Genomic DNA, 13106 nt, shown 5'->3' with positions numbered 1-13106 from the left:
GTGGTAGGGCTTCTACTCTAATTCTTGAGGCATTTTCAGAGTAAGTGATGTTGAAAGGGCAGTTAAGAAGAGGCTATTGCAATAATCTTGTTAGCTGATGCTGGTAAAAGGTAGTTGGATTTTGAATATATCTTGAAGGTTGAGCTGATATCCTAATGAATTACATGTGAGGTTCAAGAGATAAAGAGTCAAGGATTATCGCAACATTTTTGGTTTGAATAAATGAAAGGGTGGAATTGCTGTCAACTAAGGGATAGGGAAACCACAGTGGAATAGGTTTGTGAGTGAAGAGTAGGAGTTCACTTTGGGACATGTTCAGTTAGAGTTGTCTTCTTAGAAACCCATGTGTAGGTATTTGAAGAGTTTGGTCAAGAGTTATAAATCTGGGGATCCCTGGGTGGCGCAGCGGTTTAGCGCCTGCCTTTGGCCCAGGGCGCGATCCTGGAGACCCGGGATCGAATCCCACGTCGGGCTCCCGGTGCATGGAGCCTGCTTCTCCCTCTGCCTGTGTCTCTGCTTCTTTCTCTCTGTGTGCCTATCATAAGTAAATAAAATTAAAAAAAAAAAAAGTTATAAATCTGGAAGTCATTAAGATATAGATAGAACATAGTTAGGTCATAAGACTGGATGAATTCCCAAAGGTAATAAATATATAGAGAGAAGAGGGCCAAATACTCCTAATATTAAGGTAAACCACAAAAAGGAAATTGAGATAATACCACTGGTAAAATGGGAAACAAATGACAAGAGTATAGGGACTTGGAAGCCAGGTGAAGAAAGTGTATAAAGGAAGAAGAGATCAATTGTGTCCAGTAATCCTTTAATTATGGCTGAAAAGAACGAGAATTGATCATTAGCAATTTGGATATCATTGGCAACCTTGAGATTTGAGTAGGAAAGATGAAAACCTAATTGGCATGAGTTTAAGAGGAAGGGCATCAGAGAGAGTGAATATAGACAACTTTCTAGAAGTTTTGTTTTATGGAGAGGCAAATAGGGCAGTGAAATGGGGTCACTGTCCATTTTTTTAAAGATAGGAGATATAACAGCATATTTGTATGTTGATGGTTGTGATACAGTAGGAAGGGGAAAGAATCCATTGTCCCTTCCTGCTCAAAATCTTTGAATATGTAACTAATGATAGCAATGTCTGCTACATGTATTCTTTGAGAATGATTATTTACAGATTACTCTTTTCATTACCTCATTGGTCAAATGAATACTTTATAGTGGTTCAGTTTTGCCGTCTTCAAGCTGTAGACCATAAAGTACATGGATAAAAAAGAAATGAAAATGAGTAAAACTTATTTTGTGTAAATAAGATGTGTAAAACTTAAACCTTAAGCAGAGGAAGTATATAATTTTATAATTTGAATTTTGAAAGTTATTCCTTAAGAATATCAATTTTCTATTTAACAATTTATGTGGCTGCACATTTAATAATGAGTATAGAATTGTCATTTCGTGTTTAACTAGTTAAGTAAATAAGCAATTAGCTGGAGCCAAAAATACTAGAGAGCTTCTCACTTCCTATTTTTGTGTTACTATAAACAGGTAAGTTTGAGAAAATTAAATCTCAAAGATTTTTTTAAGCTTGCCATAAATTCTTTCCTAATGTAGAAAATATCAAGAACTAATGAAACAAGAAATGGAAACGATTTTATTGAGACAGAAACAACTAGAAGAGACAAATACTCAGCTAAGAGAGAAGGCGGGAGATATTCGTCGAAACCTCCGTGACTTTGAGCTGACAGAAGAGCAATATATGAAACTAAAAGGTTTTCCTGAAGATCAGCTTTCTATTCCTGAATATGTATCTGTAAGTGTGTTATATCGTTTTAAAAAAACTGCATGTTTTCAACTTAGAATTTGCCATTTATGTAATAGCCATACCTTCAAAGTATCCATTTGATAAATTGTTTTATTTTTGTGGCCCTGATCTGAAAATGGTGAGTGGTGTTCAGATCACCAAATTTTAAAGGGTCTTGACCATTGATCTTCAAAGTCAAGCAATAAATAGGATTATGAAGTTAATGGCTATATAGTCCATAGAAATGAATCATTTTATCATGAACTGTTGGTTTATAATGTTCTCAAAATGAGAAATTATACTGATAACAGATTAGTTTTAGCCAGTGGGTAGGGAGAGTAGAGAAGAGAGGAATTGGTGTGATTATAAAGTGGTAGGATGAAGGAGATCTTTGTGGTCCGTCTAGTTCAGGATGTATTGCAGTGTTGGTTATACAAGTCTACACATGGAATTCATATATGGCAGTAGTCTTAAGTTTTTGATATCAGCATCCCTTTACATTCACAAAATTACTAAGGATGCCAAGAAGCTTTTGTTTATATGTGCAGTATCTATTACTATTTACCATATTGAAAATTAACACTAAGACATTTTTAAACACAAGAATACGTAAGCACACTCTATTAACCTTAAAGGCAGTGATCTCCTTGCACGTCAATTAGGTAGCCACTGGCAAACACCACTGAACAAGCATAAGGGAATGAGAATAAAACAGGTAAAAAAAAATCTTAGTATTATTAGGAAAATAGTTTTAATCTTATGAATTTCCTGAAAGGGTCTCAGAGGGGCAGAGTGGTTACCAGAGGTTCCTAAACCACACATTGAGAACTGCTGGTTTGTCATATATAGATGTCATTTCACCCTTAGAGGCTTAAACTTTTTCATATATGAAAAGACTGATAATAATAATAGCGCCTTTCTATTGAGGTAATTGTGAAGATTAACTGGGAATATGTATGTGAAATGCTTAGCAGAGTGCTTAGAACATAATAAACAAATAGACAAAAAAATTTTTTTAATTTAAAAAAGAACATCATAAGTACATAGTAAATATTAAATATACCTATTACTTTTGAGGGAGTGGTGGTTGGTCTCAACTGCATTAAGGTTTCTGGATTAATGATCTCATATAAAACAAAGTGTTCCTATTTGTTTATTTTTATTTAAATAGCTCAAATATATTTTTTTCTGTCCAAAGTGTACTGTCCAGGACAAATCAAATTTCTCACGTGCTGTTGTGACTTTATCTATATAGTAGATATCAAGTATGCCACTAGTGGCAGTTACACATATTTTTGTTGTCTGGTTTTTTAATGTTCTTTGTTATCTTTTGTTTTCACAGATAGTATTATCCTAACTAGTTAGTTATACACAAATTCATTGTGTTAAGGACTAGCCTCTTACCAGATGTGGTACTCTTACAATTCAGCAATATATTAAGGAATTGCAGATTGCATGCCTATTTATATATAGGAATAAGTACTTTTTCCTAATTTGTTCATGGCTTCTTAATTTTATAGAAAATTGTCAGATGGAACACTTTACTAGATTAGGGCAGACAAATTCCTCTGAGAGAATTATGAATGAGAAGAGAGGTCTGAACTAAATAGAAATACTGATATAAAAGATATCTCTTGATTCATCTTGTTTATCCCTTGTACAGCAATGGTAGCAATAGAGCTTCACAAGAGCTAAGGATGTAGGCTTATGTTTAGACAGTAGAGATAGAGCAGTGTACAAACCAGGCAAAAATTCTTTCATGAGCTTACATTCAAGTGGAATGATACAGACAATAAATTGAAAGTAATATGTAGAATGTTTGTTGTAAATGCTATGAAGAAAAGAGCAGGAGTGAGAATAGGAACAGTCACCAGGCTATTTTAAATCAGGTTAGAGGAATTAGGGCTTTACTGATAGGGTGACATTTGATCAGAGTCCTGAAAGGAGTGAATGCATGAGCCATGCATTTGTATATGGGAAGAAATCTTCTATCAGAAGATAGAGCAAAACTCAAGCACTTCATGTGTTCAGGAAGTAACAAGCAGATAGGGTGGAGTGAGCAGTGGTAGGAGATGGGGAGTAAGCAGTAAATGGGATATAGATATTGAAGAAGAAAGAGACACTGTGTCAAGGGTCAAGGATTTAGATTATCTTGGCATTGAGGAAACTTAATTGAACATCAAGCCTTACTAAACTATTAGTGGTCAGGGTCAGTTAACAACTGCCTTGCTTTGGTTTTGTACAAACAAAACAAAACTTTATTATACAGGCATATAATACAAAACTTCTAAACAGCTTCCTTTTGTTACCTTAATAATTTTATCACTCATAATTGAGGGTACTATAAATTAACAAATTTTAATTGTAACTTGGATTCTAAAACTGCTTACTAATTTGATTTTTGTTTTTAAAGATTCGATTCTATGAACTAGTGAATCCATTAAGGAAGGAAATCTGTGAACTGCAAGTGAAAAAGAATGACCTGTCAGAAGAATTAAGTGAAAACAAGGCTCAATTGAAACAACTGACAGAGGTTTGTATGATTTTGATCACTGATGGGAAGAAACTCCCACGTTTTTTTCTAGGAAGTTCCTCAAGATTTGTGAACAGGAATATAAAAGTCAATGATAGAAAATGGGACTGGGAGATGCTGACGACACGACTTTTCAAGTAGTGGGAAGGTTAAATTGGAAATAGTCATCTTAAAGATTGACAGTAAGTCTATGATATTGGCCTGTAATTCATGGTTGAGCTTTTTTGATATAACTGTTTCATTCTCGATTCTTTATTACAAATTAGCCTTGTTTGTGATATGAAAGAGAGCCACTATCCAGTTATCATTTTGCTTCCTCATTAAATACATTAGCTCTCCTAATGTTTTTTTCAGAGCATGTGCACTGGTATAAGCATCAGCTCTAGTGATGCGCATGGTCCTGTGCCATGTGCTGGCAGCAGTGAACTCAGAAAAGTGTCTGTCCTTCAAGAGTTTAAACTCTAGTAGATTATAGTGTTAGAACCTTAGATGATGGCTTGACACTTTTATTTTTCTGTGTGATATTGAATAAGTCATTTAATGTTTCCTGCTCTATCAAATGGAGGAAATAATTCTGTTTGTTCATTTCATTAAGTTGCTCATGTTTCTGTTTGCAAGTAAAAATGTATTTTTTAGCAGAGTTGCATATAAGAATTTTTTATGTTCAATTTCAAGGGCAGCTTTTACCAAAGATATATTATCCAGAAGTAAGTAATTACAATTTAATTTACATTTTGATGCCATAATTTGCTGCTCTGTTAGTGCTGGACAAAATCTATTTAGGTCATTAATGTAGCCAATATTACAGGCAAAGGCTTATCTTCCTTCCTCTCCTCATAGGAGTGATGAAGTCAGCAGGAATGATGCCAGAGAGGCAGATGTGCCGATATGAACCCTACCACAAGGTTCTATTGGGGTTTTTTGTTTCTTCTGCTAACCTGCCACATTGTGCAGGTAAAGTGTTTTGCATATTTTAGAAAGATAGCTTTTTATTTTTACAAAATGTGCAGAATAATAAAGGACAAAGTTAGAAGGCCTCAGTTTGGCTAGTAGTTACTTTTGTAGTCTTGGCCAAATCATTTAATCTGTTTCTGAATGCCCAGGATGGTGGTAGTCATGGCAGCATAAGGTTCATTGGGTTTATTAAATGAGTTTTCAAACTTGGTTCTATTGCACCTCATGGTACCTTAGCTTCCCTCAAGGACTTATTTTTTAGGAGAAGGGCTGGAAAAGTTTCCTAACCTTGTTTATATCAAACTACCTCTTTTTAAATGATTTTAACAATTGGGGATTCTAAGATTGGTTTCTCTTGAACAAATGATTCCTTGGTCCAAAGAGAAAAAAAAAAACCTTAACAATTCTAGAATTATCATTAGTATGTGATACTATTTTACTATGTGGTAAGTAAATCCTTTGACTCAAGGGTCAGTAAAAATGGCATTGTATCCCAGATTTTTGTTTGCTTATAACACTTTTAGTATTTTACTGACAGGAAAACATAGATAATTAACACTGGTTTGACTCATAGGGTTCCTGAGTGTTTTTAGTGCCCTTATAACTCTTGAATAAAGAAACAGTTTTGTTTGTGAACCTGCATTAGGATTCTTCAGAGAAATAGAACCGATGGATATCTGGAGAGAAAGATTTGTTTTAAGGAGTTGGCTCACATGATTGTGGAGGCTTGATGAGTCTAAAATCTGATGGGACTTGACGGGATGAGCACTGGGTGGTTTTTCTGTATGTTGGTAAATTGAACACCAATAAAAATTAATTTATAAATAAAATATAATAATAAAATAAAATAAAATAAAAAAAATAAAATAAAAATAAAATCTGATGGGGTAGACTGGCAGGCTGGAGATTGAGGGGAGAATTGCAGTTCAAGTCCAAAGACAGTCTGCTGACAAAATTACCTCTTGCTCAGAGGAGGTCAGTCTTTGGTTTAGTATGACGTTCAGCTAATTAGATGTGACCCATCACATTATTGAGTGTAATTGGCTTTACTCAAAGTCTACTGGTTTAAATATTATTTGTTTTGTGTGTGTGTGTGTGTGTGTGTAAGTTTTTATTTAAATTCCAGTTAACATATAGTGTAATATTGGTTTCAGAAGTAAAATTTAGTGATCCTTCACTTACATGTAACACCCAGTGCTCATCACAAGTGCCCTCCTTAATGCCCATCACCCATTTAGCCTATCCCCTACCCATCTCCCTTCTAGCAGCCCTCAGTTTATTCTCTGTGGTTAATAATTATCTCTTATGGTTTTCCTCCCCCACCCCTTTTTTATATTAAATGTTAATCTCTGGGGCACCTGGGTGTCTTAGTCCATTAAACTTCTGTCTTCTGCTTAGGTCATGATCTAGGGTCCTGGGATTGAGCCCCATGTCTGGCTCCCTACTTAGTGGGGAGCCTGCTTCTCCCTCTCCCTCTGCCACTACCCATGCTTGTGCTCTCTCTCTCTCTCATGCTCTTGTATCTCTCTCTCTCTCAAATAAATAAATAAAATCTTTTAAAAATAGTGTTTATCTTATCTAAAAAATACCATTACAGAAATATTTATAATAGTGTTTGACCAAAATAAAAACAAAATAAATAGTATTTGACCAAATATTTGAGTATTGTGGCCCAGCCAATTGACACAAGAAATTAACCAGCACAGGGGCACCTGGGTTGCTTAGTTTTGGTTAAGCATCTGACTCTTGATTTTGGCTCAGTCATGATCTCAGGGCTGTGAGATCAAGCCTCACGTTGGGCTCCATGCTCAGCAGAGTCTGTTTCTCTCCCTCTCCCTTTTTGCCCTCCCCTGGCTGGCCTGCATACATGTGCTCGCTCTCTCTCTCTTTCTCAGAAAAAAATAAATCTTAAAAAAAGTAAGAAATTAAGCAACACAGAACCCTTCCAGGTACAAGTTTGTTTCTTAAAGGTTTATCACCTCTTAGCTGAAAATACAGTTTTCTGTCTCACGCTTTTTCATAAATTTAATAATAATATAAACAATTGAATCACAGTCAGGAAAAAAATTAAACAGTGTGTTGTCTACTTATTGAAAGGTCTTAGAAATTAAGAGATTGTGATTTAGATAAAATAGAATTACTTTTATATTAAAGTCACCCATAAAGTATGATTCTTCTGGTCTATCAAGGGCTAATACAGGTCAATTTACCCAACACTGAGGAAAAATAAACTGACTATTTTTAAGTTGAAAGACTTTCTTACAAAGGTATAGTGAACAATAAATATAATATTTAATAATACAAAATTATGCTTACCTGTGTACTGTGAGGATTTTTGTGTGAGGGCAGATTTATTTTTTTGAAATGATTGTTAAATTATTTACTGCTCTAGTATTTGGAAAATTCACAGATACTAGTTCGAGTTCTATCTCTGCAACTTGACAATGGTGTGATGATATTGGATAAAAGAACTTAGTCTTCTCTACTCTCTCTGCGCCTAGTCTTACAACTTCTCCATCTACCAAATAGGATGAAAATATATAACACCTTCTTCATATGGTCATTATTATGAGAATGAAATTCATTTAGTAAATATTTGTTTTACATCTGCTATGTGGCAGGCATTGTTCTAGGTGCTTGTGATACCTCAGCAAACAAAACAATGATCTCTGGCCTCATAGAGTTTATATTTTAAAAGATTACAGGGAAGGGTACCTGGGCAGCTCAGTCAGTTAGGTGTCTGACTCTGGATTTCAGCTCAGGTCGTGATCTCAGGGTCCTGGGATTGAGTCCCGATTTAGGCTCCCACTCAGCAGGGAGTCTGCAGATTCTCTCTTCCTCTCCTCCTCCCCCACACTTGCACACAGTCACTCTTTCTCTAAAGAAATCTTTTAAAAAAAAGAGAGAGAGAGAGAGAAAGTACAGGGAAACAGTAAACATTATAAATAAGCAAATCTTAGAGGAAGAAGGTGAAAACTGCAAAGGATAAAAGAAAAACATCAGTGCTGCATGGAGAACAGGGAAGAAATATTCAGAATTGTATAGAGTCAGCCAGTAGGCCTCATTAAGGAGGTTAGAAGTTTACAAAGACTTGGAGGTGAGGGAGACAACAAAGTTCTCAAGGAAGAACTTCCATGCAGAGGGAACAGTCAATGCAAAAGCAAGAGGGTTCCTTGATGTTTGTGGAGCAATGAGGAAGCCAATATGACTGGAATGACTGAATGGAGAGAATAGGTAAGATCAGAGAAGTAATGGGTTTGTTGAAGTCACTGTAAGGACTTTGATTTTAACCCTAAGTGAAAGGAAGCATTGCAGTACTTTAGGAAGAGATGTAACATGATCTGACATATTATAAAAGGATTATTCTGGCTGGTACATAGTAGACCCTGAAAGAGTATTCAAGAACTTTGTTAATGTCCCAGAAGTTTGTTTTGTTTTGTTTTGCTTTGTTACTGAGAATTGGCTATAGAGCTTTAAGGATGGAAGCAGAGAAACTTGTTATGAGACTGTTGTAGTAATCTTGGTGAGAGGTGATAGAGCTTCAGATCGGGTGATAGCAGTGTAAGTGCTATGAACTGCTTGGATTCTGAATATATTTTAAAAGTAGAGCCATTAGAATTTCCTGATGAATTGGATGGAGGACATGAAAGAAAGATAGGAGTCAAATTAACTTCCAGGGTTTTGGAACTGAATAACTCGAAGGATGGATTTGCATTCAGTTAAGATGGGTAGGTTGTGGGTGAGGCAGATTTAGGGTTAAAACAGAGTTCAAGTTTTAAAGATCTGTTGGTTGTACAGTTGGAAATACTTGGATATACAAGTGTGAAGTTTGGAAGCTATAAGTTTGGAAGTTGTTAACATAAAGATAATATTTATTTTTTTTTAAATTTTATTTATTCATAGATACACAGAGAGAGAGAGAGAGAGAGAGAGAGACACAGGCAGAGGAGAAGCAGGCTCCATGCAGGGAGCCTGACATGGGACTCGATCCTGGGTCTCCAGGGTCATGCCCTGGACCGAAGGCAGCGCTAAACCGCTGAGCCACCTGGGCTGCCCATAAAGATAATATTTAAAGACAGGATGAGATCACCAGAGGAGAGTGACTACAGAGAAGAGGGCCAAGGCCAGGGCCCTAGGGCACTTCATTATTAAACTGTAGACTAGAGAAGGAAGATTTATCAGTGAGACAATGAAACCAAGAGAATTTCATGTCCCAGAGGCCAAGGGAGAAAAGTTTGTCAAGAAGGAGAGTCAGCTATTTCAAATGTTGTCTATAGGTGTAGTAAGATGAAGTCTGGGAATTCACATTATATTTAATAGGGTCATTGATAACCTTGTCAAGAGTAGTTCTATTGGAGTTGATGAGATTGAAAGCTTGATTACAGTATATATAAGAGTGAATGGAAGGAAAGAAATTGGAAACAAGTCTAGGCAGCTCTTTCTGTGGGATTTTGATTGCATGGGGGAACGAAGGGATAGGGTTGAAGATGACAGAGGAAGTAGAGTGAAAAGGGTTTGTTTTATTTTTAAGGTGAGAGAAATCACAACTAATATACATGAAATTATACTGTAAACTACATGCAGAAATTTTTTCATTGTCAAGAACAATAGAAAGACATTCATCTAATTGCTTACCAGCAATATAAGTAAGCAGTGCTGTTGGACACTGGGGTATACTTGTGTTTAAGGCTTACCACTTCACTGTGACCCATATGATTAAAGAGTCATCTGTGTTTGGGGCATAGCCAGTAATATAGGCTTCTGCAATTATATAGCTGAGGGAAAGTATGAGAACACAGAGGTGTTTGTTGATTGAATTACTCCTGGTGAGTTTTAAAGAAGTTTATCTTCATATTCCACATAAATGGCTTTTAAAATAATAATTTTATCACTAAAATGAGATGATTTATCTCTTAATGGCTTGAGTTTTAATTTTATATGATCTTTTCACCAAAAAGTAGGACTCAGTTTAAAAACAACTGAAGAGGAATGCCTGGGTGGCTCAGTTGGTTGAGAGCTGCCTTCCGCTTAGGTCATCATCCCAGGGTCCTAGGATGGAGCCCCGCCTCAGGCTCCCTGCTCAGCTGCGAGCCTGCTTCTCCCTCTTCCTCTGTCGGCTGCTCCTTCTGCCTGTTGTCTCTTTCCCTCCCTCTCTCTCTCTCTCTCTCTCTCTGCTTGTTCTCTCCCCTCTCTCAAATAAATAAAATATTTTTAAAATATTTTAAAAATTAAAAACTGAAGAATTTGATCATAATCGCATATAAGAAAGGTAGAGAGGATTATGATCATTAAAGGAAAGTTTATAAACAGGAAGTTTATAAAAAAAAAATATTGAATTAGGAGGTGGGTTGAAGAAGTACTAGAGATTGCCAGGTTACTAGAGTTCAGTTGTCATCAATGAGAGTCATTGTCTCTATGACTTTTTAAAATATTCGCAAGCATCTAGTTTATTTAAAGCACTCAATGAAAGTGTTCTTCAATGCAGATTTCCATTTTTGGTTCTGTTACTTGAAATGTTCTCATATTGGTGCGTTTTACCCAGTGGCATTTTATGTTTCTTTCTTCTTCATTGTGTGTGTTACATGTATTTGTTATTGGTAGCTAGAGGTAGTGAGAAACTCAAAAATGCCCATCACATACAAAAGGAATAGCAATTTTTTTTTTTTACTTTTCTAATAGTGTCATTAATTTAGGTCTTAATCCAAAAGTGTAAATATTATTTTGGACTATTGTGAGAGAAGACCTGGATTCCTTCCTAAGGGGAATAAATATTTTATTTCATAATGGACAAGTTGAAAATGCATCCAGTGAAAGATAGTGTCCATTAATTCTGAACTCTCCTAAATTTGAAAATGAAAGGAAGTGTTACTTCATTCAATAAGCAGTAAGATATAATGCCATTGTAGGCCTTGGGACAAGATCATGGTGTTAACGGCTATAATCACTATGAAGTTACCAATATTCAGTAAGTCTTAATTCAAAATTTCTATACTGTTTGATTTCTTCATATAATAACTCAGCAAACGTCTTTGTCTATATATATTTAGGATTGGATATTTTAAGGGAGGTAACATGGGTCTCCTATACAATGTTACATAATTTTAAAGGGGAATAAAATGTAAACTTTGGGGAAAAAAAATAAAAACATTACTAGGTTGTACTCACCCAAGAATTTTAAAAGGACTTCAAGGATCCACTTTACAGTGCAGCAAATGTGTAATCTTATTATTCAAATAGAACAGTTAGAGTAGATTAAATTGCTTCAGAGATGGTAAATTGTGTACCTGTCCTTAGAAAATAAGAACTTCAGGGGAGCCTCGGTGGCTCAGTCAGTGAATCATCTACCTTTGGCTCAGGTCAGGATCCTAGCATTGAGCCCTGCATCAGGCTCCTTGCTCAGTGGGGAGTCTGTTTCTCCCTTTCCCTCTCCTGACTTTCCCCCTGCTTGTATATACTGTCTCACTCTCTCTTTCTCTGTCAAATAAATAAACTATTTTTTAAAAACAAAAAAATCTAAGGACTTCAGTAACTACAAACTGATCAACCGTACTTCTGTTCTGAGCTTGTAGAATGCATGAAAATTAGGATACTGAATATTTAAGCAAGTGTAAATCTATAGGAGAAGATCAAAGCAAAAATTTTATAAATGAATATAAATGAACAAACTATATAGTATTTCACCTGGGTGATAATTGTTCATATGTATAAAAAGGAAATAGGAAATGGAATATGTAGACTTCCAAAAAGCCATTCACAGACTAAATTTTAGTTTTAAAAATTTTACAGACTTCTTAAGAATTGTTACCATGAGCTCTTGGGGAATTACCTTCTCTTCAGTGTTTGAAAGATGAAAGCCAGAAAGTAGGAATAAAAGAAACTTTATGAAAAATGACAATAGAAGTATTGTCCAGAGATAACTATTAAGTCCAATCTTATTCAGTACTTAACATTTTAAGATTTTATTTGTGTATTTATTTGAGGGAGAGAGTGTGTGTGTATGCAAGTGTGAGGGAAGAGCAGGAAGGAAGGGAAAAGGAGGGGGAAAGAATCTCAAGCAGGCTCTGAGTGCAGAGCCTGGCATGGGGCTCGATCTCATGACCCTGAGATCATGATGAGCCAAAACCAAGAGTCATATGGTTAACCAACTGAGCCACCCAGGTGCCCCTAAATATTAACCTTTTAAAACATCATATTAGAGGGGCACCTAGATGGTTCAGTCAGTTGAGTGTCAGATTCTTGATTTCGGCTCAGGTCATGATCTCAGGGTCATGAGATCCAGCTCCATGTTGGGCTCTGCACTCAGCAGGGAGTCTGCTTGAAATTCTCTATCAAATAAACAAAATCTTAAATTAAAAAAAAAAAAAAAACTTACTCCTTAAGACAAAACAAAAAACACATTATGTTAGAAAGGAAGCCCAGAGAAGAATCTCAAGTTTGGAGATAGGAGACTTTTCTTAGTAGTAAAATACAAAATTAGGAAGGCAAATTGGAGGACAACATCAGATGATAAGAGGGCTGATTATAACCTTTGTGTTTTCCTTTTTTATAACCTCTTAACTTATATTCCCAAAATTAGCACATTCAAAATTGGTCACCAGCCCCAGAAAGTATAATATATTTCTATTTCATTATAAAAATTTTCAAGCATAGATGATTTCAAAGAATTTTATAGTGAACACCGGTGTATCTTATCACCTAATTTCTGCCATTAACATTTAGTTACACTTGTCCTAATCACATATGTATCTATCCAGTTACCAGTCATGTTTAGTTATATGAGAAATTGTCAGATCATTTTTTCCATGTATT

The 13106-nt window shown here is 35.6% G+C and overlaps 1 protein-coding gene across 6 annotated transcripts in view; it reads left to right on the top strand.

Annotated features, from left to right (window-relative positions):
- PIBF1 (progesterone immunomodulatory binding factor 1) overlaps nucleotides 1–13106 on the top strand; it is a 194722-nt gene that overhangs the window by 10676 nt on the left and 170940 nt on the right. For all 6 annotated transcript variants that reach the window (XR_005984091.1, XM_041731278.1, XM_041731274.1 and 3 more), the window contains 2 exons: nucleotides 1621–1819; nucleotides 4224–4343. Coding sequence is in view for 5 of the 6 variants with exons in the window: in XM_041731278.1 (XP_041587212.1) it covers nucleotides 1621–1819; nucleotides 4224–4343 (319 nt within the window). In the remaining variant the exon portion in view is untranslated. The remainder of the gene's footprint in view (nucleotides 1–1620; nucleotides 1820–4223; nucleotides 4344–13106) is intronic.

This window comes from Vulpes lagopus, chromosome 16, assembly GCF_018345385.1.
Source record: "Vulpes lagopus strain Blue_001 chromosome 16, ASM1834538v1, whole genome shotgun sequence".
Classification (NCBI taxonomy): Eukaryota; Metazoa; Chordata; class Mammalia; order Carnivora; family Canidae; genus Vulpes; species Vulpes lagopus.
Note: the sequence above shows the minus strand (reverse complement) of the source record. Positions and strands in the feature narration are given on the sequence as shown.